The sequence below is a fragment of the Papaver somniferum genome, chromosome 4 (assembly GCF_003573695.1).
Source record: "Papaver somniferum cultivar HN1 chromosome 4, ASM357369v1, whole genome shotgun sequence".
Classification (NCBI taxonomy): domain Eukaryota; kingdom Viridiplantae; phylum Streptophyta; class Magnoliopsida; order Ranunculales; family Papaveraceae; genus Papaver; species Papaver somniferum.
The window spans coordinates 46,897,199-46,922,187 of NC_039361.1; the positions used below are offsets into that span (position 1 = coordinate 46,897,199).

General features: G+C 35.4%; 1 protein-coding gene across 1 annotated transcript; it reads left to right on the forward strand.

Moving 5' to 3' along the window:
- Positions 1-5,156: 5,156 nt before the first annotated feature.
- On the forward strand, positions 5,157-6,089 carry LOC113275373 (calcium load-activated calcium channel-like). The gene has a single exon (XM_026524858.1). It carries the CDS (start codon positions 5,285-5,287, stop codon positions 5,858-5,860), a length of 576 nt encoding a protein of 191 aa, XP_026380643.1. The 5' UTR covers positions 5,157-5,284; the 3' UTR covers positions 5,861-6,089.
- Positions 6,090-24,989: the final 18,900 nt, after the last annotated feature.

A 24,989-nucleotide genomic window follows, 5' to 3' on the forward strand; every position in this document is an offset into this window, starting at 1 on the left:
GCGTGTTGTTCAACATTTAAGAGATTGAGACGGTTTGAGACTGAGTTGATGTTTGAATCTCTCCAGAATGTCATAACCTTGAAAAGTAACGGGTTCACTTGGGGGAAGGGAAACGCGACAACAATCTTGAAATACGTGAGGTTGAAATGCGTGAAATGTTGATGTGGTTGATGCAATTGTGGTAAACAAAATAGATTTTCTAACTGCTTCAATGTTAAATCCACCACCAGGAGTCATAGTGTCAGTTTACAATTGGTTAAACAAACCTTTGGTAGTTGTTTCCATGTCCATGACTTCATCATCTCCATGTACTTTAGTATCTAACATTACATTTGGAGTAGGATTATCTACCACTACATTCTGCATGGAACGACTTCTCAAACTTGTTTGAGATCTTTCACTTACATGACTTTGCTGAATTGAACCACTAGGATTTATACCTCTACCACCAGGACTTGAACGTACAATGAGAGTCGTACCTCTACCACCAGTACTTGAACGTACAATGAGAGTCGTACTTCTACCACCATGACTTGGACCTGTACCACCATGGATGAAATATCCGGGAATAATCATGTCAAATATCATGCTTTCCCCCACTCTTTGCATCTCACTCAAGTGGAATCTCTAAAAGCCATTTAGTAACTGGTTCTGATACCGCTTCGGTGTAGCATTTATCCCCTAGTATAGATAAGTCTGTCGAGTGCAGTATAAACAATCAGAACAATAACAATATCTCCAGAAATAGATAGAGTCCCTACATCCAAAGAAAATGGTGGCATAGTCGACGATGAACCCGCTTGACTGAGATATGAAAATGCGTCGCTCGTTTCTGGTGGAAGTTGGTAAGGAAGATAATCATCACCAAGTAGCAACCTACCAAAATCTGGGTAATCCAACTGACCCAAATTTTGCGGTTGTGTAACAATATTGGGCTTGAAAATAATGTTAATAAAGGTAATCATTTTTCGAACTCGGTTCCTGAATCAAATTTTTAACTTATTCCTAATGTGGACCATCTTTTATCAATTTCTCTCAGTCATTCCGAGAAACCTATTCACTTTGATAGGGATTGATGGATATCACCATTCTTATCTGTAACTGAAGAAGTAGTCTTTTTCCATAATAACAAACATCCTTTTCATAAACAGGACTATATAATGCTCTTAAGGCTTAAGTATGTCATTCTATAGATTTTCACTTCTTCGAACTTAGGAATTGTTGCATACGACATCTGAACAAGGTTAAGGATTGTCATACACAACTGTTGAGTCCTCTGAAAAGGGGAAGCATGTTGGCCATTTTCAATCTGTTCATTTTTCCAATTAACAGAATCGTACTTCTGTATGACTGGAAAACTTTTGTGTCATTCGGAAACAGAAAAATATGTATACGACCAATACTAAAAATAATAACATTGTTGGTTAGAACATTTATCATTCAAAATAATAAATAAATAAGGTGAAGATATTGGTTATTACCTTCAACACTCCCCACAAAAAATTAAAGCTTTATTTGACACACGTCGAGCAATTACCGAGGGCTATGTAAAGTTCTCTAAAATCAGAGTCCCCAGTCATATCTTGGTGTTTGATCTAAATATTTTAACAGTTCGAGACAACCAATTGCCACCACTGAGTTGGCATTTGGAAATAGACATTGGCCTAGTGTCCCGAACACAAACACATGTTTGAGCTCCTCATAATGTTAAGGTACAAATATTTTTTGTTATCTAACCTGTTTTGATTCATTTTCCTAGAACAACGTTGTAAAAAGCTTTTCAACCCAGCCAACTTTAATCATATGATTTTATTTGTTTATAACTTGATTTCCTTCTAGATAATTTGAGTATCAAGTAACTCTTTCTTTCCATCTTCTGATTCCCATCTTAGTCTGTTAAATGAAAATAAATTTCCTTCACATGGAATTCCTGTCAACATGTACAAATCTAATGGTATAACACATATTTAACAACATATTCATAATTAGAATTTGTTGATTTTTATAAAACTAAAAACAAAATCTAAAAATTTAATTACAAGAAAAAACAAACTTACCGTGTTCAAAATCTTTGAAAAAGAACGTATTTGTAGTCTTCCACCATCGTTCGAATATAACTTGCCCTATTTGAGTCTTATGGTTTCTAGACTGTATATAATATAAATGCCACCAAGATCTTCATACTCTGGTTTGAACAAAAGGGGGGGAGTAACCTAACACCGTACGGAACTTAGACTACCGACCTCTTAGAGCAGCCGAATTAACTCACTCTGGATGGCCAGATATGTGTACAGGGAAGTATACCTTCACCGGCTAGTTGTCTAGCATGTTGAAACTCAATTCTTTATCCACCATATAATTTAATCCACTGGTTGGGGTGCTAGTAGATCCTTTGATTTTTCTGTTTCTTTTTCTTTTCTCACTCAGGCTTAGTCCTATGTACCTTCAAAGTTCAAGATTCAACATTTGAACTGTTACAAAGGCGTGACCAAATTCATAATTCAACAAAGCTTTCAAGTAGTAGCTTAAACGCAATCTTGAATCTACACAGGAGCGATCAATGGTTTGGCGCTCCAAGAATTTCTTTAGCACCTAATGACAATCATTTTTCAAAATATTCTTATCTAATATGCGAATCGTAAGCAAATGATAAGGCCCCGCGTCTCAAAACTCAATCATTCGGTGCCACTTCTCACGCAAAAAAAAATATTATTTTCTCCGGCGCCTAATGGTTAGCTGCCCAATGTCTTTTCATTTGGCGCTTTTACGAAAAATGTTGAATCACCACAGTGGCTGGACGATGATTCAACGTGACGTAGCACCATATTGAATGTTGAATCTTGAACAATCATAAGATTAAGCCTCATATTTGAAAGGAAGTAACTAAATAATTTTATATATACTAAAGAAGAAAAGGTGTGAAGAAGAATGGGAGGGGTGTGATATTTATACGCACTATAGAGCGATATTCAGAAAATAATCAGCCGTAGAAACTTGTTAATAATCACTCAGAGTTTACCATACCACCTAGTATGTCACTTAGAGCAGTTCCTATGGAATGAACAAACTCAGAGTTTGTTCATTTTGCTCCCACAATGGAATGAACAAACATGAAAAATTGATGTTCAAATCAAAAAAATTGTTGATTTGAACATCGAGATGGAACAACCAGCGCGCGTCTGTGGTAATGACGGGAGAGATATCTACCAACGCTGGCGTCTAAAGAAATAACGCCAGCATTTGTACTTCCAACGCGCGTTTTTACTTAAGGCGCCTGCGTCCGTATTACAGACGCCGGCGTCTGACCCAATGGCGCCAACGGCTCAATCTGAACGGCTGCAAAATCTTGTGATTCAATGGCTACATTTTTTGAAATCTATAAATACTCCTCATTTCGACTCTTAATTCACACATTCTTCACTCTCAAATCATGTACAAAAATGCCTCCAGAGTTCGTTTTGTTAAATTCACTCAACAAGAGGATTTAGCTATTTGCAGAGCCTACGTTTTTCAAACACAAGATGTTGCCGTTGATGTTCTTACCGGTAGGAATGTATCACAATCGACGTTCTGAGAGAAAGTTTTTGAAATTTTTGCTGCTGAAACGATGAACATTCATAGGCGTGATTACGTGCTCGTTTTCAATCTATTAGGCTTGTTGTCCAGCCATTTGTTGTTCTGGTAGTGGAAATTGATCGAGAAAAGTTCAGCGGTTTAATTGAAGATGAAGTGATCCAAACATCTCTTGATAATTAGGAGGAAGCTCACGGTAAACCTTTTCGTCACGAAGCGTGTTTCAGAATTCTAAAAGATGGTCCATCTTAAGCACATCGTTACTGCACTCAAATGCCGCTGCCGGAATTTACAATGGAATAAGATGTTGCTCTTGTTCGATGTTGGTTACATCGTATGGTGAGACCAATGAACAATGACAATTTCTGGGAAAGAGTATTTGGACATTTTGTAGCATCGCGGAACGAATCCATAAGAAACAGTAAGAGCCTAGAGCTAAGAATTGCATTCATCACTAATGAAGTCAAACATTATACTGAAGTATTGTGGATGGTTCATCGTAGCAACTCTGGATTATCCAACGAAGAACTGGTAAGTAGCTTACCTTTGTCCTCATAGACTCAACTGCATTATAAAAATATTTGAACTTGTTATTTATCTGTTCTACAGAAAATCATCTCCCAGACCAAGTTTACCGAAGAAAGCGGGAGAGAGTTTAGGCATTTTGAATGCTACTAACTTTACAGAGAGAATGTCGCTGGATTTGATGTAGTTTGATGTTTTTGTTGTGGTTTATTAAAATGTAGTTTGATGTTATTTGCAAGTTTAAATTGTAATAAATTTCACTTAAACTGAAGTGAAAATCTATTTTTAAATAAACATTTTCATTCATTGATATTACTGCCAATTCTTTTACAAGATATAAACTTAGACAATAATAAAAACTTCAATAAAAATCAAGTACAAGTTTGGGCCTCCTGTTTATCTTCATTTGACGTAATTTCCATTCAACGCGCTCTTTGACAGTTTCACCTTCTTCTTTTTTTGAATTTTTTGTTGTTAACTTTCAAAACTGGAGCCTTCTTTTGCCTTTTTGCGGAACATTTTCTTGGAGCAACTTCTAAAACTTGCACTTCCCTTTTACAATTTTCAATCTTTTTAAAACTCCCACATATCTTAGAAACAGCAGCTTCAAGTTTTGCATCGCAAAAAAGTGTGATCGCCTTTTCAGCCATTGAGAAATAGATTTTAGAAGAGAAAATTCAAGAAAAGTGAATTTTGGTGTGAGTGAATTGTTTGAAATTGATGGTAATGTATAGAGGTAAAAAGTGAATTTCGAATTTTAAAAAAACTACCCGTTGACGTTATTGCTACGAACGCCAGCGTTTTACGCGCAATCGCCGCGTTTAACCCTTGAGCGTCAGCGTTTCTCCTTCGAACGCTGCCGCTTTACCTATGATCTCTAGCGTTTGTCTTACGTACGCGCGCTTGATTATCTAGCGCCAAGTGCTTTACCATAATGAAAAAACCAGTTTGGCCATCCACCTGGCTCAACAATCACATGAGTTTGTTCATTCCCGTATGAATAGGCCTTGTGACAGAATACATGTAGACATGGGTGAAAATTATCTCATAAAGAAGTCTCCGTGTGCGACTTAGTTACGAATACAAATACGAACCACCCACAAATACTAATAAAAACCAGATCCCATCATCTAGACCATCTCTAGAGATAACAGAGGCTTCTTCTTCTGATCAGTTCATCAAAAAAATGGCATCAACGATAGCCTCATTCAAATACGGAGATAGTTTAGTAGTGGTTGGGATCTCAATATGCACAGCTTTTCTCTGTGAAGCAATCTCATGGGTATTAATCTACAGAACCAATTCATACAAATCTCTTCGTTCAACAATCGATAAAGCATCAAAGAAACTAGAAGTGATGAAAACGGTGGAAACAAAAGTATCAGTCAAGAAATCCAAAACCAAAAAGATAGATCGTGTTGAAACAAGTTTGAAAGAATCAAGTCGTGATCTATCATTATCTAAGATCAAATCTGGTGTTGTTGTTGCTCTTGTTTTGTTCGTTGTGTTTGGTTTCTTGAATTCACTCTTTGAAGGGAAATCTATTGCTAAATTACCGTTCAGTCCTGCTGCTTTGGTACAGAAGATGAGTCATAGAGGGATTCCTGGTGATGATCCTACTGATTGTTCAATGGCGTTTTTGTATTTCTTGTGTTCAATGAGTATAAGAACAAATTTGCAGAAGTTTCTAGGGTTTGCTCCTCCAAGAGGTGCTGCTGGGAGTCAAGGACTTTTCCCTATGCCTGATCCTAAGACCAATTGATGAAGCTTTGTTTCTCTGGTAAGGGATTTTAAGTTGTTTTTTTTGGTGATCTAATTGGGGTTTTAGATTGTGAAATTTAGTAAGTTTTCATCAGATTAAGCATATCTTCTGATGTACAAGTATGTTTCTAATTAGCAATTGCCGGAATATTTTGCTGAATAATTTTCTTAGAATTTATTGTTATCCTTGTATGAATGGTAATGTGGTTCAATTATGTATTTTTTTGTCATCTTTGGTTTAAATCCTGACATAGTTAGGGATTGAATTGCAGAAAGCTAAAATTTGGTTGAAGTTATGAATGACGAAATGGGATCAGAATGTAGTTTAGAGTAGATGAGAATTGTGTTTTAGATTGCTCTTACATGGTTTTTCTTCTCTGTTTGAACTCAAGTTAGCCATTTTGTTGATTAACTTACAAGCACTCTGGTTGAGTTGCACTAAACAAAACTATCCGGCGAATGGTAATGTGGTTCAGTTTATATATTCTTTGTTCATCGCTGGTTTAAATTCTGACATATTTAGGGATTGAATCGCAGAAAGCTAAAATTTAGTTTAAATTATGAATGACGAAATGGGATCAGAATGTAGTTTAGAGTAGATGTGTCGCACTGAATAAATTTATGAGAACTGCGTTTCAGATTGCTCTTACATGATTTTTCTTCTCTGTTTGAACTCAAATTGGCCAGTGGGTTGATCTATTAACTTACAAGCACTCTTGTTGAGTTGCACTAGACAAAACTATCCGGTGAATGGTAATGTGGTTCAGTTTATATATTTTTTGTTCATTGCTGGTTTAAATTCTGACATAGTTAAGGATCGAATCACATGAAACTAAAATATAGTTGAAATTGTGAATGAAGAAACCGGATCAGAATGTAGTTTATAATAGATGCAGCTTACTGAATAAGTACATGAGAATTGCGTTTCAAATTGTTCTCACATGAGTTTTCTTACCGAAATTGACCATTTGGTTGATTAGCTTGCAACCATTCTGGTTGAGTTTTGCAGTATACAAAACCATTTGCACGCAAGTGTGTAGCACATTGTGATAGGATATGGGCCGACATACTAACAATGGACACATGTGATGGGAATTTTAGAAAATTTTAATGTCGGAATGGTTTTTATCAACATCGTTTTAAAGGGTAGGGAAGAGACAATTTTCTTTGAGTTCTATGTGTTCCTGAAACACTAATTCTGCAGTCAGTAACAGTATGAGATGGTTTTTAAAATAAAATAGAATGTGTCTTTGGAATAAGGATACTGGGATGTGTTATGTATCTGAACCTTGTATATGAAATTTCAGAATCTTTACGGGTACAGTGTGCACGGACTAAAATCCAATATTCTCTTCTTTGCTCTGACTTGAGTCCAAATGTTTTGGATTCCCAGAATCCATGCGTGAAAATGGGCTTATTTAGTTCACATAACCATGATGATTGATGAGAAATTAGGCTACTACAGTTTCTTACCTTGTGATATTAGGCTTCGCTTCGATGCCTTCCCCCATTGTTGTCATCATCATTACTAATCATCTCTTAGTACCATTGGCTGCAGCATTGTGTTATTCTCTTTTATTCTTCCTCTTATTGTTTGGATTCCTTATTACATAGAGTTTATGGTTAACAACTTAGCTTTGTTGCTTGTTTCTTCTGCTAAAAGTACGAGTGACTTGGATTTTCCAAGCATCTGTAGTTCTATAAGGTGTTTGTTCAATAGGTTTTTGTAATTCGTGTTGATCCAGTTAGATTATCTGTCTAGTCTTCTTACTTTATGCAGTGTCATTTATTAGAATGACGGCCTTTTGCGTCTATGACGAGTGATAGATTCCACTCTAGGAGGGACTAGAATGACGGCTTTTTGGCTTTGTTTGTAATGAGTGGTAGATTCAAGGAAGGACTAGAATGACGGTCTTCTTTGCGATTTAGTTCGCAAATACGAGGGATGCTTTGTGAGTGCATTGTTGTGCATGAATGATAACAGTTGCAGGTTTGGTCAGGCAATGTAGGATTTTGACTTTCCTTGTGTTCTGAACACACTTTCAAAGTAAAGGGTAGTGAGCAAGCTGATGTCATGTTATGAATTATCACGTACCATGGGGCTCTAGTTTTCTAGCTAGTTTGAAAAGGGCACAAGAGGTTCTTTGTCTTCTTCTTCACTCTTTTATTGAGAGATTTAGAGCTTTTTTAAAGCAAAAGTGGCAAATACAAGAATTTTCTTATTCCCTAAACTTTCGGCACTTTGTGGGGTGGATACTCAAGATATCCAGTCTTAGTATCCAAAAGGACTCAATCTTAATGCTGTGTGTGATTCTTCTTCTTTTATTTCCTCCTCATATAAAGCTCAAAAAAAACATGTTTTGAGGTCAAACTCCAATTGTCCGAAGGTAGAAGTAGACAACTTTAAAAGATGCAGGCTTGCTGCGTTTTACCTTTACTTGTTTAAGGGCTTTCAGCAAGAAGTCACAAAATAAAATTTATGTCTATCTCTCGAATTGAACCCTGATTTTGGGCATACCTAAATCTTTTTACGGAAAATGGGTTATTTGTCCAAATATTTTTAAAACATGGTTCAAATGGACGAGTATAAATTAGTATGGGTGAAATGGACACCAAAAAAATAGCAAGGATGAAACTGGATTCATCCTGGCTTAAACTTAAAAAATAGCAAGGATGAAACTGGATGCATCCTGATATAAATTAAAAATAAAAAAAAGTATTTGAAAATGGGTAGGATGAAACTGTTTACATTCTGGCTATTTTTACATTTTTGTCCATTTAAACAGTATCAAAATCTAAATGTCCTTCTCACCCAGGAATTGTTGATTTTGGTCTTTTTAACCAATTTTGTGATCTTTCTAGGCATATAAAACAATAGTCATATCTTGGGTGACCTTATAAGGGGTATCCTATGGGTAGTTCAATTACCTATATACCCTTAATACAAAAATCTAAAATCAGTTTTCTAAAAAATCAAAATCAGTTTCCCTTAACATCTTTTCTTCTTCCTCCTCCTCTAGCCAAACTCTTCCCCCTCCTGCGAAAAAAAAATTCATCATCGTTAATTGTCGATTCGTAAAAATTTGATCGTCGATTAAACTCAACCACATAATGACTCGTACAAAGAAAAGCAGGGATTAGGCAAACCAAATCGTCTTCTAATCCATCAATTGAAGATGAAGGTGTAGAAACTGAAAATCAACCACCAATTGAACCAGAAATTGAACCAACTGAATCTCCAACTCCGGAAATGAGGATAAGAAAGTAAGTTTTACAAACCCAATCTCCTATTTGTTGTTCTCATCGATTAAATGACGGTTAGAGTGTTGGGTTCAGCTCAAAATTGAGTTGCGTTTTTAGCCGAACTTTTCTTCACAAAAGCTTCCTTTAAGTGTATATGAACAGTTCGGCATGAAATTTCATGAAATTACAAGCCGAACCTAGTCACAGATAGAATTGCATAGGGGTTCGGCGTATTCGATAATCATAATATGTGTCGAACCTAGCACATTTACGAGGTTCGGCTATTACGATATTCTCAATATGTATCGAACCAATAACAATATTTTAACCCAAAAAATAACAGATTGATGTTCGGCTCATACGATTTTCGAAATATAAGCCGAACCAGTAATTATTTATTTTTCCAGGCTATTCAGAATGTTGTTCGGCTTACTATGAAACTTTCATATAAGCCGAACTAGTGTCTAGCAAAAGGGTTGGAATTGAAAATTATAGGTTCGGCGCATGTAGTAAACAGATTCGTGAGCCGAACCGTTCATCAATTGGTTCGGCTCATAGATGTGAGCCGAACCTCAACTTGTTTCGCCGAACCATGATCCAAAAAATCATCTAAACAACCTTTATAATTCTAAAAATTATCTTAATCACTAAACAAAATATTTAATCACTAATCAATATTACTAACACTAATATGTAAAAGGCAGATTTGTCATTAAAAAAATTTGGGTTAAGGGATAATCTGATTTTGCTATTTCACAACCTTTTTTTGTCTTTATACAGTATGCCCAGTAAAATTTCAGTATGCCAAAAATCAGGGTTCCTCGAATTCGATAGCAAAAATTTAGAAAATTTATGTCCATCTCTCGAATTGGGTGGCAAAAGTAGAGCCCAGTGGGTACAAGTACAACTGTCTTGCCTCCACACTGGTCCATGACAGATGGGCCTCAAGGACAGATGGGCCTCAAGGAAACGGAGAGCTAATCCCTAAAATTTTAATAGTACATGTTCTTAATAATATCAGAAAAAGAAAAAAAAAAACAAGTACATGTTCATAAGTAATTTTTATCCAGGTGAGGAAGCACGAAGTCCAAGCAAAAAAATCAACACTTCACTTTACGAAACAAAATTACTTTGCTTCTGACTTTAGCTTTTCTACTCACAAATCCCGGTCTCCAGTCTTTAGACTGATTATGGGAGAGCAAAATAACAATTTACTATTGCAGTTAAAAGCTATTTTTGTAAAGGAATAAAACAAAATATAGTGATTAAACCAAGGTTATTTGACATGCACAGGCCCCAAATCCATGGATATTCATTTATGGACATTGCCTTGATATAATTTACGAAGTAAATTTGTTTTATTTCTTATTATCCACCTTCTCAATATTTAAGAACATTAGAACAAGCGTATGCGTCAGGATTTTGATGTCCCGAAATAATTATTTTTAAAAATGTGCCCGCGCTAAGCCTATAATGACGAGCACGTGAAAAAAAATGCACATCTAAATTCTTTCTTTTTCATTTCCTTCTAAATACGTACATATACTTATGATATGAGTTTCTCTTATCTCACACATTACTTTTGTTATTTTGGTACTTATGATCTATAGTTTTTATACTTGTATGGGTCACGAGTCGATTCGTGCGAGTCTACATGTCCATTTTAAAAGTCGACTCGATATATGAATCAGACTAATCTTAAGTCGCGATTTCAAGTGTGAGTAAACAATTCACAAATTTGTTTTGACTTTTAAAAAATTTCCACTAACATGTCATGCGCATGCCTGGGTTTCATCTTTAATTTTTCTTTGAAGTAAGAAAAGATAATCTTCATTAATAAACAATCGACTTGTATCAAATTTTTCTGCACTCAGAGAAGAAAACCATAATGATAAATTCTCAAGACAAGAAACAAAGTTTTCATTAAGTTCAATATGTTTTACACTTTTACTAAAATATCAGCTACTTCAATAGTTTTTCGCGGACATAACAACGTTTCCATTTATTAAAATACTTGAGAAGTTAAATAATATTATTTTTTGTCGAATTCCCATAACCTAACTTGTCACTGATTGCATTAACCACATTAGCACAATCCTCTTATAATATTAGGTTGGAAACTTGATGCTCCATTATCCATTTGATTCTTTCCAATGCAACAAGTGTTTCTACCTATTTTGCATCTTGAGCAACTGCTGGAACACACTCTTCCTCTTTCCAACTCCATGCATCATCAATAACAATTAGTCCAGCACCGATCAATTTAGTGTTTTTTATAAATGACATAGGTGGTATTCTCCAAGGAACTTGAAACCTAGTTTTAACACGTGCTTGTGTATTTATCAGAGAGGTACTGATACTATTATCCCATTCCATCCTGTTTTGGTTAACCTGACTTACCATATTACCCACACTTACATGTGAATACTAAAAAACCACCGCACATCTCAGCTTCCAAATATTCGTGAGGATAAAAACTGCAATGTTCATGAGTTCATTTGCGTTTCAGCAGTATTGGCTTTAGACGAATATCAACTCGCTATCCAGTAAATGAAAGACATTCCATTTAACATGCCTGCAATATTAGTATCAACAATTATCCAAATCTCCTTAGAAACACCACATTCTAACAAAAAATGTTGAACATTCTTAAATGCCATGTCACATAGGTCACAGTTTGGGCTAATGTTATTCACATGCCTTGCTAGCCTCTCTCTGATTGTTACGCAACCATGCAAACACTTCCATAAGAGATGCAAGATTCTAGGAGGAAGACAAGTTTTCCAGAATTTAGTCCAAGGAAAATTCATAAGGCATGACTAGTGCTAGCAACACTATTAACGGAATCAACAACTTTGTAAGTTGTTTAAACATAAGAAATAAAAAACATTACAAGCTAGTACGTACCCATCTCAATTGATCCCTACGAAAGGATGGAATTCTAATGGTACTAATAGCTTCATCACCAAAAAAGCTCTTCAGAACATCAAATTTCCATGATTTAGTATCATGTAGTTGATCAACAGTTTGGATATAAGATGAAACATGTTGAGAAGAAGGTGGTTTTTTTCTAACAAGGATTCCAAACATCGTTTCATATGGATATGCTTCTTTCATTTCCAACTCCAAGCAGTGGTTACTCTGATAGTATCAAGGCCTCTACACACACCCTTCCATGTCCAAGGACCCTTGTTTATTATTATCATAATACAGACGGTTGTGATGAGGTAAGTGGCTCACAGAGAATTGTTTTCTGTAATAATCCTCGAAGCCAACTTGTTAAGCAGAGCTCTGCTCATAACATCAAAATTTTTTTTATATTCAAACCACTTAGAGCTTTAAACCGAGCAATAGTATTCCGATTAACCATTCGCATGCTTCTACCGTTTATTTTTTGTTAAGTAAAAAATTCCTTTAAATCCTATCAAACTTATCAGTTAGAGCTTTAGGAACAGGAAAAACAACTTACTGGTGTGAAACCAAGGATCTTAAAGTAGTTTGGGTATTAAGCAAAGTCCAGCCTGGCTGATTGATGTACTTTCCTTTCCAAATGACTAATTTATTATTAAAATTCTCATCTAAATGATCAAATGTTTCCATCTTATTTATTTTTTAATTAAGATAGGTACCCATAGACTTTAGTTTTTTAATATCTTGCAAAGCTATCCTCCTAATATTGAGGATGCTGGCAATTTGGTTTTTTAATACTTGGACTAGTTTTGTAGCTGACGACAAGCCTAAACTTTTCAAAATTGATAGACTTCCCGAAATTTACGGAATTTATGAATCATTTCATCTAATTGCTTTGCTCTAGAAATAGTGGCTCTAGTGAAGACTAAGCAGTCATCTGGATGAGATGAATTTAGTAAATCTAATAACGTGGATACTACCATTGTTCTCAACATGCACAAGAAGACGAGATAAGGATTCCATACAAATTATATACAAATAATGGGACAAGGGATCCCTCTATCTAAGAACCTTTGTGGGATAAAAGATATCACCACGGCTACCATTAACAAGAATATGAGCAGAAACAGTTGAGACACATTCATTGATCGGAAAAAATGTCCCTAAGGGTAGAAACTAAGAAATTTCACTGTATCATATCAAAGGTTTTTGACATGTCCATCTTGACTGCCATAAGACCTTTTTTAGCTTTAGATTTTTCATTATGTCTGCAGTTTTATAAGCAAGAACTATATTGTCAATTATTAACCTAGATAAGAAGAAAGCAATTTGATATAGGCTTATGAATTTGTTCATAACCTTTTTCAATCTACTCGCTAATAACTTGAGATAACTTTATAAGTTACATTGCTATGACTTATAGGCCTATATATAATCTGAAGCATGTATGCCTAGAAGTAGTGGATTTTGGTACGAGACTAGTGAAGGTGTGTTTCATATTTTAAAGCAAATATCTACAATGAAAAAAAAATTACCATTTTGATGATAATAACAACTACCCCGTTCCATATTTGTTGGTAAAAACCAGGTGGATATCCGTCTCGATTTAGAATAGTCAAGGTCGCATATGAAAAAGCACAACTTTTATCTCCACATCACTGGAGTGAAAAAGAGTTGCATTTTCCTCATGCAAGGATCATGGTTCATCGAAAATTCATCGGTATTAATAGTCCTAATAATTGTAGAGAAATGATCTTTTAAGTTTACTAGCGATGCTAGTTCTATCAGAAAGCCAAACTCCTACACTAGATGGAGATGTCTATCTGAATTCTCCTTTTCCTAAATTTCATTTTGTCATGGAAATATTTAATACTCATATCCTAAAAAGATAGATCATCTTTATCTCGTTGTCTATAAAAATCTTGTTTCCCCTTATACCAATACAATTGATTTTTAAATTGGTAACAACATATGGATTGTCCATCCTAGATCCACTCTGCAAAATATTAGCAAGCTTATCCTGGATTATAGTAAGTTGAGTCCGAAAATTAACAAAACGCTTATATTCCACTGGCTTAAAACATGATTTAACATTTCTGCAAAGATTTGATTAATCTAAATATGAGATCCATTATTATAAGTTATCTTGTGTAAATACTTATAATTGTTGTTAAGGAACCAACAATTATTGAACCTATATAGTTTTCTAGTAGCATTTTCTCTTCGGCTTCTTGCTCTTTTGAGAATTCTCTTCTCTAGAGCTTACTAACAAAATGGGAAAATGATCACTTCGTAGACTAACCAAGTAATAAACAATGACATTAGAAAACAAATTAAACCAATCACTGCTAACTAAAGTGTTATCCAGTCTCTCATGGATAACTTCCTCTCAGATCTTTTCTATCAGTCCATGTGAGTGGACTATCTACGAAGTTGACATCAGAAACATCAAGCATATCAAGTTGACTTTTAACATTATTAAGTTGGGTTTTAGCAACACGGTTTCCACCTTGATTTTCACATGGTATAATCACAAATTTCAAATCATCAATGATGATTAGAGGATGGTTAAAAATGTATTAGTAATACTGTGCAGAAAATTCCATTGGTTAGCTATGCCCAAATCATCCAAAGCCTCGTGCATGCAAAACTAGGATATTTTCACTTCTAGTGTCAAAACTAGATACAAACATTAAATCTAGAATTCATTTCAATAATTTCACAGTCAAATCCATTCTTCCACATAAAAAGGAACTTTCAGAAAGACCAATGGATTGGCAAAATAATATTTAGAGAAATTAAGGCACTAAGTGTATCAAGTCATTTTCTTGCCCATGTTTTTAGTTTATGAGATAAACAATGTATCATGATCATTATACCTAATTAGGGCTGTTTGGTAACTATTATTTTAATGGATTATCAACCTATAATCCATTATGCAGATTACAATGAATTCTTTATGTGTTTGGTAACCATTTTAATAGTTGATTATTTTAATCATATTTGAAAAAATCCATTATTTACATAAACAGAAAAAAGTTGTTTTGAAAATTTGTTATAATCAATTATTTTTTATAACAAACTCAAATTGATTTTTTTTTCTCTAAACTATCAAGAGAGAGACAAAAAAATAACATAAGACTAAAAAAAATCCTTAGATCATTATTTTTTCCTATCCTTTTTGAGATCATCATTCTAAGATAATCAATTATTTGAAAAAAGTGTATGGGAAAATTTATTTTAAAAGTGATTTATATCAACATCATTTATCAATTTATGATTATATATAATCATAAATTTTACCAAACAAGGTCATTAGGTCCCTAAGGTGATATTCAATATTTTCATTCTCATATCCTTGCATATTCCAAGCTAAGACCTTCATGATGCAAATCTCAGAAAAACAATATTGATGAAGACAATTTCTAATAGTTGAAAAAGTGGGGGTACAACAACCACACTCAATATTTCGCTTAGTAATCTATATGGACTAATTCCAATATACTTTCAAGAGAATCAACTAGACTCAATCTTAATAAAGCATGTCAAAGAGTTATAGCTCTCTTTCTTGATTTAATTCTTACTCAATCAAATAGAAATTTGCGAGTCTAATTGAATACGAGAGAAATCACTTGAACGGTACCAAAGACCAATGTTCAAGTATCAATCAATGTAAATCAACGGCCAAAGGTTGGATATTCTAATTGATTGATTCAAGCACACAACCTATGATATTTCAATTATATAACAAAATATAATGCGGAACAGAAATAACACAGACACCAGAATTTTGTTAACGAGGAAACCGCAAATGCATAAAAACCTCGGGACCTAGTCCAGATTGAACACACACTGTATTAAGCCGCTACAGACACTATCCTACTGCAAACTAACTTCGGTCTGGACTGTAGTTGAACCCCAATCAATCTCACACTGATCCTAGGTACAATTATGCTCCTTACGTCTCTGATCCCAGCAGGATACTACGCACTTGATTCCCTTAGCTGATCTCACCCACAACTAAGAGTTGCTACGACCCAAAGTTGAAGACTTTAATAAACAAATCTGTATCACACAGAAAAATCTGTGATAATAGATAAATCTGTCTCTCACAGAAAAATCTACTATTTTTGTTCCGTCTTTTGATAAATCAAGGTGAACTGGAACCAATTGATAAACCAGACTTATATTCCTGAAGAACAGCTCAGTATTATTAATCACCTCACAATAATCTTAATCGACACGGCGAAAGAAGATATTGTGGAATCACAAACGATGAGACGAAGATGTTTGTGATTACTTTTATATCTTGCCTATCGGAGATATCAATCTCAAGCCAATCTTTTCGATTGTACTCGTATGATAGAAACAACAAGATCAGATCACACAACTACGAGAAAGTAGTATCGGTCTGGCTTCACAATCCTAATGAAGTCTTTAAGTCGTTAACCTGGTTTTCAAGAAGAAACCTAAGGTTAAAGGAGGATCGACTCTAGCTTATACAACTAGTATCACACAAGAGGTATGGGGATTAGGTTTCCCAGTTGCTAGAGTTATCCCTTATATAGTCTTTCAAATCAGGTTCGCAATCAATGTTAGCTTAGTAACAAAGCATTCAATATTTACCGTCAGATGAAAACTTGATTAGATTCAAGCTAATATCTTTCAACCGTTCGATCGAAAACTTAGATTGTTACATACAAATGAAATGCACGATTTTAGGTTTGTGTAACCTTACCCAAACATGTACATTTGTTGGTTCAACAATAGTTAACCAAATGGTTAGCCATATGAACACTTTCATATCAACCATATTCTTCTTCACCATAACTAGTTCAAATGACTCAAATGAACTAGTTAGAGAGTTGTTCAATTGCTTAGATCTTATAGAAGTATACAAGACACAATCGAAGCAAAAACGATTTGATTCATTCGAATCGATTCATGAACTTTATAGCCACGGTTTGAAAACTTGCATTCCTTGGTTTATATAAGTATAAGTTCATAAATAATAGTCTTTAGAAATAACCAACTCAAGTACGCGGAATAGGTTCGCGGACTTAAGTTCCCGGAAGGAGTTCACAAACTCCAGCAGATTTTCTTGGCATGAGAACCTCCGCCAGTTCGCGGACTGGGTTCTCGGACTGAGTTCACGGCTCTTATTCTGGTTTTCCTGATCAAAAAAGTACGCATACTTTGGTTCAAGGAATATGGACTTATACATATATGTGTTGCCACACAATATCCAACATTGGTTATATATTCTAAACTCTCATTTCAATCATTGAAACATTCTTAGAGGACGTTATATAGTTGTTATTTACAAACCATTTTTCGTCAAAGCCATTTTCAAAGTGATTGAAACATAATATGACTTTCGTCACTAGGTAAAGATGAACTTGGCCAAAGCGAAAGCTTACCAACACATATTTCGAGAAATAGATAGGCGAGATAAATTCGTCTCGAAATAGCAAATGTGTATAATCAAAGTATATATAGCAAAACGACTTTTGTCTTAAGATAGGAAATAGAGTAGATAGACTTTTGAGTGATAGATAAGTTCAAGTCTCCACATACCTTTTAGTTGATGAAGTTCCACCAGTTCCTTGAGTAGTTCTTCGTCTTGTATGATGATCGCCATGGAGTTCTTGAGCTCAACTATACTTTCTATCCTAGTTCGATACTTAGTTATACTAGACTAGAAATCAAGACTTATAGTTTTTATCACTAACATTGACAAACATGCTTGAGATAACAACGCATGCGAGTTCGACCGAGCAGTGCTCTAACAATAGTGATGTGAGAAATCTATATCTTAAAATTCATCCAGTAATTAAAAAATATTATTACTAAATTTAACTAGAAAAACTTTAAAAACAAATTAGGTTTTAAAGGTGAATTAGGGGAAAAAAACTTTGGATGAGCAAAAGACATTCCTAGTTGATTTTGTGTAACCAAACTCCCAGATAAGTTTTCTGAGATATCAATTGCTTTTGCAACCTTCTCTTTTTCATGGTTGTAGTGGTACACATGTTAGATCATTGCTCAGTCGAACTCTCATGCGTTGCTATCTCAAGCATGTTTGTCAATGTTAGTGATCAAAACTATAAGTCTTGATTTCTAGTCTACTATAGCTAAGTCTCGGACTAGGATAGAAAGTGTAGTTGAGCTCAAGGGCTTCATGGAGATTCATCATACAAGAAGAAGAACTACTCAAGGAACCGGTGGAACTTCTCGACAAAAAGGTATATGAAGACTTGAACTTATCTGTCACTCAAAAGTATATCTACTCTATCTCCTACTTCTCGAGACAAAAAGTCGTATGCTGATAGACACATTTTTGTGTCTAATTTGATCTCAATATTATATATTGTTGTCTCTCAATTTTGTACTAATTTTGGTGTTTTATGTATTTGTAGGCATTTTTGGGAATAAAACATTTTTTTGAAAATTCGGCTCGAAAAGTTGATTTTGGCACCCGGAGGACACATGTTATGTGAACTCTCTGCTTTGGATAAGGGGCACCCACTTGATAAGGGGCACCCACTTGATAAGGGGTGACCACTTGCTATTCGCACCCCTGAAATGGATAGGGGGAGGTCATCTTCTTTGTTTGAATTTGGTTTTGGCGGGAATACTTACATGCACGCTGTTGATTTTGGGTCGGATTGTTGGAGGGATTTCAGCGAGATTCAATCGCTAGAAACGATTGGACTGCGCCTGAATACACTAGACAGGATTAGTATGGTCAATTTGATCGAGAAAAATGGGCCATCAAAGCCGTGGGATGAAGATAAAGCTAAACATGGAAGAGAAGATAATATCGATTCTGTTTGATTCTAACTTGGAATTTACGTGGCCAATTAGTTAGAGAATATATTGTCTTTGATTGTTGCTCTATCTTAGGGAGTTTTACAACCAACAGACGCGTGAAGAACGAAATTTGGAAGAAATATATCCGAGAATATTTTCTTCATCAATACCGAGTAATGGAGGATTATATAAAGTTATGGCGAGATATTTCGGTGTTGTTGGGTTATAAATAGTTGCTGAGGTATCCTAGCGAAGGTTGTCGAGAGTCTGGGGGGCTGAGGAGAGCCAGAGAAGAAGAAATTCGAGTTTTCCCAAACTCGGTTTCTGCTGCTGCTGTTGCTGCTGATGAACATGAAGAACACAAAGAACGGACCTGCAGAAGCAGTCGTTTATCAACAGTGAAAAATACTCACAGTCGTGGGTCGTAGGTGTGGGTCTTAGAACTACAGTAACAATAGCACTTCTTCTGTGTCGTTGATTTTGGACGCTTTTTGTGCGTCGCAGATTACAGTTTCACACATTTTTCTCTTTTTCTTTTCATTGTAAACACCATTTGAGAAATAAATAAATATTTTGAACGTGTTTTTATCATGATGAGCTAAACCCAACACTGGGACGACGGAGGAGGTCTAATTTCATCCATGTGGTAATTTCATTAATTCTTTTATTTACTTTTTGCACTAATTTTAATTGAATTAAGATTTTAAATTAATTACTTGTGATTTCATTTGATGGAGTATGCTTAGTCCTAGGGATTTTTGATATGCCATGCTTAATAAATACAAGTAATATTTTATAAAATATATCTTGGCAATAAACTAGAGTTAATATTTGTTTTGTTTTTGAACTATAATTGCTAGAATTAATTTCTGAACCATTTGAAAATGAAAAAAAAAAACGGCCGAATCTTTAGTCCCAGTACCTCTCGCCCATTGTTAATATTTTTGTGTATATATTTTTATTTATAAATCTTTTCAAGTCCGAGCAACGAATTCTTATTTACCGCACGAAAAATACTATAACAAAAATGGCGCCGTTGCCGGGGACTTGTATATAGATTTATTTTTATTTTTTTTAGGTTTATTTTTTTTATTATTTGTTCCTTTTTACTTTGTATTTTTTTCTTTGATTTACAGGTTCGAAGTGGAGCACTAAGGACTTGGAGAGGAAAAAGCTTAAAGCGAAAAGAGAAGAAAAAAGGACAATTTTAGGATTTAATTTTTAATTTTTTTTAGAGTGTGTGAGGAAAACTGTAATGTTTTTATTTATTTTGGAGTTTGGACTTTAAACAATTGGACTTTATTTCTTTTTTTAACCCTACGGAAGGGTATTATTAAATAAAAAAAAATTATATAAACTGTGTGCAGGGAAGGACAACGATTACTATATCGTCTCGGCCCCTCGGGTTCGTACATGACATAGGAGTCGTGGCCCGAGTCGACCTCAACGGTTCATCCCCCGTCTGGTACGGGAGGTAAGTCCATCGAAACACTCACGAATCTCCTGTCAGCGGGTTTACTGTATTCCTTAAGGTGATTCATTGATTTAGGACGAATTTGGACTGTTTTTAAATTCCTAGTAAAGGGAAAGGCCTGGCTAATACAAGATAAGGGTTCGGATTTCATCACCGCTCCCTTCTTGCCCGCCTTAGGAAAACGAAACCTAACGCGAACCCAAGCTTAAACTTTGGAATAGAACGAGACCGATAGGGTAACGAGCTTAATAGGAAACTCGTTCGAAAAATATTGGTTGCTCTTTAAGCACACTCCAAAGTTCATGATGGTTTCTGTGAGTTGAATGCGTGACTGCGCCGCCTTGTGATAGCGGTGAGGCCTTGGGTATCAAAGCTCCACTGAGCTTCCCTCGCCTCAATTCAACTTACTTTGACTCGGATTGATTCCAGAGGGGTTTGCTTAAATTGTAACGAAGTCCCTTTCGAAAGATAGAAGCTGGTCTAGAAACAATCTAAGTGGAGCCATCATGCTTTTTGTTTGCTAGATTTTATAGGTTTGATTTGGTCGAGTCAGCCTTGTTTGTGATTGTGTAGAATTCCCTTGCAATTAAGAATGTCGAGCTGGTATGATAGAAGCCAATACAATGAATATCGACCTGAATTTGAATATGGACATCATCAGTTTTATTACCATGGTGGGAATAGTGGTTGGGAACGCCAAACTTTTCAAGGTTATGGTTCATACCATGGTGAGCCCAATCACTATCCTCACAACCATCAGTCATACGAGAAAAATTATGCTAATTCCTCTTTACTTGAGTCGACACGTAAGTTAGCTGAGACAGCATGTAAGTTCGCTGAAATGAATAACTTAGTTATGGATGAAAATAATGCAATGAGTGAACTTTCTTTACCTGATTTCCTAGATTACGTCAGTAATTCATGTGAGTCGGCCCAAAAGCTTTTGTTAGAGACCCAGAATAGAACTTCTCTAAAAGATCTAAATTTCCAAAATAGTGTTTCCAATTTTACCCTTGATGTAAATAGTGAATATTTTCCTAATCTAGAGGACGAGGTTAGAATAAAAGACACTACTTATTTAGATAAGGTTCAATCATCTTCGTACTATGATGATGAGGATAGCAGTAATGAAGAATCTGAAATATGTAGGCATAGTGATCAGGAGTCTAGTAATCCAATTGAGCTGTATAGTGATTATATTATTTCTAGTTCAAATCCAAATAATTTTTATGATTATTCACCTATTCAAAAGGACGAGGATTTGATTAGGGATACCACCGTTTTAGACGATGTAGTTTTTCCTTTTGATTACGAAGCCGACAGTGGTTTAGAGGAACGGGTTCATTTCGAAAATACTGTTTTAGAGTCTAGCGACTTAGAAACAATAGTCTTGGAAGAAGAAGATAGACCCGTAGAGATGAGTAAAGATGCACTACCTAATAATAACTTAGAAGAATCTCTTGAATATTTTAAGGACTCTGAAGATACGGAAATTCAAGAAATAATTAGAGGTCTATCTAGAGACACTGAAAACTCTAAGTTTGGGGGTGATTATCACTTTCCTAGTGCCTTACCTTTAACTCTGAGAAAGTCCCCACACTTAGGACTTGATATCTCTGCCTCGACCATTTTGCAAGATTACCTTCATACTCGTTTTCCCGAACCTAATGATGTCCAGGAAGAAGTTCAGTCGTTAGAAACCCATCCTCTGGTTGATGTGGTTTGCCCAGGCTATGATACCCAGATTGACTTTGTTTTCCCACCAAATAGTTTTCTTCCAAATGTGGGAACGTTTATATTTCAAATGTGTCGAATATTAAGTTGTGAGACTAACCTAAATGCTTTAGGAAATTAGAATCGACACATTTGCTTAAGAATGACCACTACTCTCATTTTGGTCAATATTGTAAGTCAAATCTTATTGACTTAGAGGATCCTCAGTTATTTAGGTTATTATTGTGCGTTTCTGAGATCATATCTGAGTTTTTCCAGACTCTAGGACCTGATGATTCGGATCCCACCTATGAAGAAACGCAACCTATGAAAATATTTTATTTAGACCCTTTCTTAGAACCTGAACCTGAACCACAATTAGATATAAATATCTTAATCAGGAAACTAGATAAGGGCATGTTATCCTTGTTCACTTTCTTGGGTTATTGTAGTTTCCTTTGGTCAGCTCTTTTTGGTTTTGAGACCCACAGTTATTTAGGCTGTTACTTTTTGATTCTATGAGGTGACTAATTCCTTCCGATGTCTGGATGAAGACTTTAAACTTATCACTTCTTGGGAGGTAACCTAATCTCATGCAACACGGTAATATCTTTCCTTATCTCTTTTGCTTCAAATGGTAACAGTTTCTCCTTGTTCATGCTTTTAATTTCATCTTTAGAACATTGAGGACAATGTTAGATTTAAGTTTTGGGGTATGGGAGAAACTTTTTAGTTGCAGTATGAATAAATAAACTCCAGAGCCTAGAAATTTATGCGTGGCACTAACCAATCTAAGTGGATGGAAGCATTTTGGTTATAGGAGTTGAGGAACCAATCTGAATAGATGGAAACATCTAAAGAGTCTATTCATAAAAGCACAGAGCTCAGGTGTTAGAAATAACATGATAGTTTCACCATATCTCGCTGAGTCCTTTTCACTTCTATTTTTATTTTATTTTGTTTTTAAACCATGTTTCTCTAAGTGATAGGTGGGGCCCACGATTCAAGTTGTTACCAATGCTAGGATGAATTAGAGTGATTGAGTTACAAAAAAAAAAAGTTGAAAAAAAAAAAAAAAATTGAGACCAGACCATTCGACCAAAAGGAAAATTCAATAAAGTCGACCACTGGTACCCTTGTATATGCCAGTTGTGTTGACCTAGAGTTAGGTTATCGACCACTGGTACCCTTGTATATGCCAGTGTGTTGATATTAGTCAGACTAGTATCTCAATCCATTAGGATAGGTTCATTTTGGCGGAGGCCTTCAGACAGATATGAGAAACGCCGTTCACTTAGTAAACATCAAAACCATCTACATTTTTCTATATCCATCTCTTTTTCTATCCATATGATTAGTCTGACTCCGAGTATGATGTCCATCGTGAAACAACCTTAGTAGAGCTCTGTCACTTATATGAATTTTAGTACGCTTGAGTGAAAACTCGTGTACAGTAATTCGAATTTCGCATCAGGGTACTTCCTCCTGTAATTAATAAGTATGCCAACCAAGGAGGTTCTTTAGTGCTTTCCAAGATTTTGCGTAAATAGCTAGGGTCTGGAGTATTGGTTTTGTGGGTACACCTCTGGTAAACCCTCCGGAGACAACACTCCGCCACTAGGTCCACCTAGGGGTTCAAATGATTTTCCTTTATAGATAAATTTGCTCGAGGACTAGCAAATAATAAGTTTGGGGGTATTTGATAGACACATTTTTGTGTCTAATTTGATCTCAATATTATATATTGTTGTCTCTCGATTTTGTACTAATTTTGGTGTTTTATGTATTTGTAGGCATTTTTGGGAATAAAACATTTTTTTGGAAAATTCGGCTCGAAAAGTTGATTTTAGCACCCGGAGGACACATGTTATGCGGACTCTCTGCTTTGGATAAGGGGCACCCACTTGATAAGGGGTGACCACTTTTTATTCGCACCCCTGAACTGGATAGGGGGAGGTCATCTTCTTTGTTTGAATTTGGTTTTGGGGGGAATACTTACATGCACGCTGTTGATTTTGGGTCGGATTGTTGGAGGGATTTCAGCGAGATTCAATCTCTAGAAACGATTGGGCTGGGCCTGAATACACTAGACAGGATTAGTATGGTCAATTTGATCGAGCAAAATAGGCCAGCAAAGCCGTGGGATGAAGATAAAGCTAAACAAGGAAGAGAAGATAACATCGATTTTGTTTGATTCTAACTTGGAATTTACGTGGCCAATTAGTTAGAGAATATCTTGTCTTTGATTGTTGCTCTATCTTAGGAAGTTTTACAACCAACAGACGCGTGAAGAACGAAATTTGGAAGAAATATATCCGAGAATATTTTCTTCATCAATGCCGAGTAATGGAGGATTATATGAAGTTATGGCGAGATATTTCGGTGTTGTTGGGTTATAAATAGTTGTTGAGGTATCCTAGCGAAGGTTGTCGAGAGTCTGGGGGCTGAGGAGAGCCAGAGAAGAAGAAATTCGAGTTTTCCCAAACTCGGTTTCTGCTGCTGCTGCTGCTGATGATGAACATGAAGAACACAAAGAACGGACCTGCAGAAGCAGTCGTTTATCAACAGTGAAAAAGACTCATAGTCGTGGGTCATAGGTGTGGGTCTTAGAACTACAGTAACAATAGCACTTCTTCCGTGTCGTTGATTTTGGACGCTTTTTGTGCGTCGCAGATTACAGTTTCACACCATTTTCTCTTTTTCTTTTCATTGTAAACACCATTTGAGCAATAAATAAATATTTTGAGCGTGTTTTTATCATGATGAGCTAAACCCAACACTGGGACAACGGAGGAGGTCGAATTTCATCCATGTGGTAATTTCATTAATTCTTTTATTTACTTTTTGCACTAATTTTAATTGAATTAAGATTTTAAATTAATTACTTGTGATTTCATTTGATGGAGTATGCTTAGTCCTAGGGATTTTTGATATGCCATGCTTAATAAATACAAGTAATATTTTATAAAATCTATCT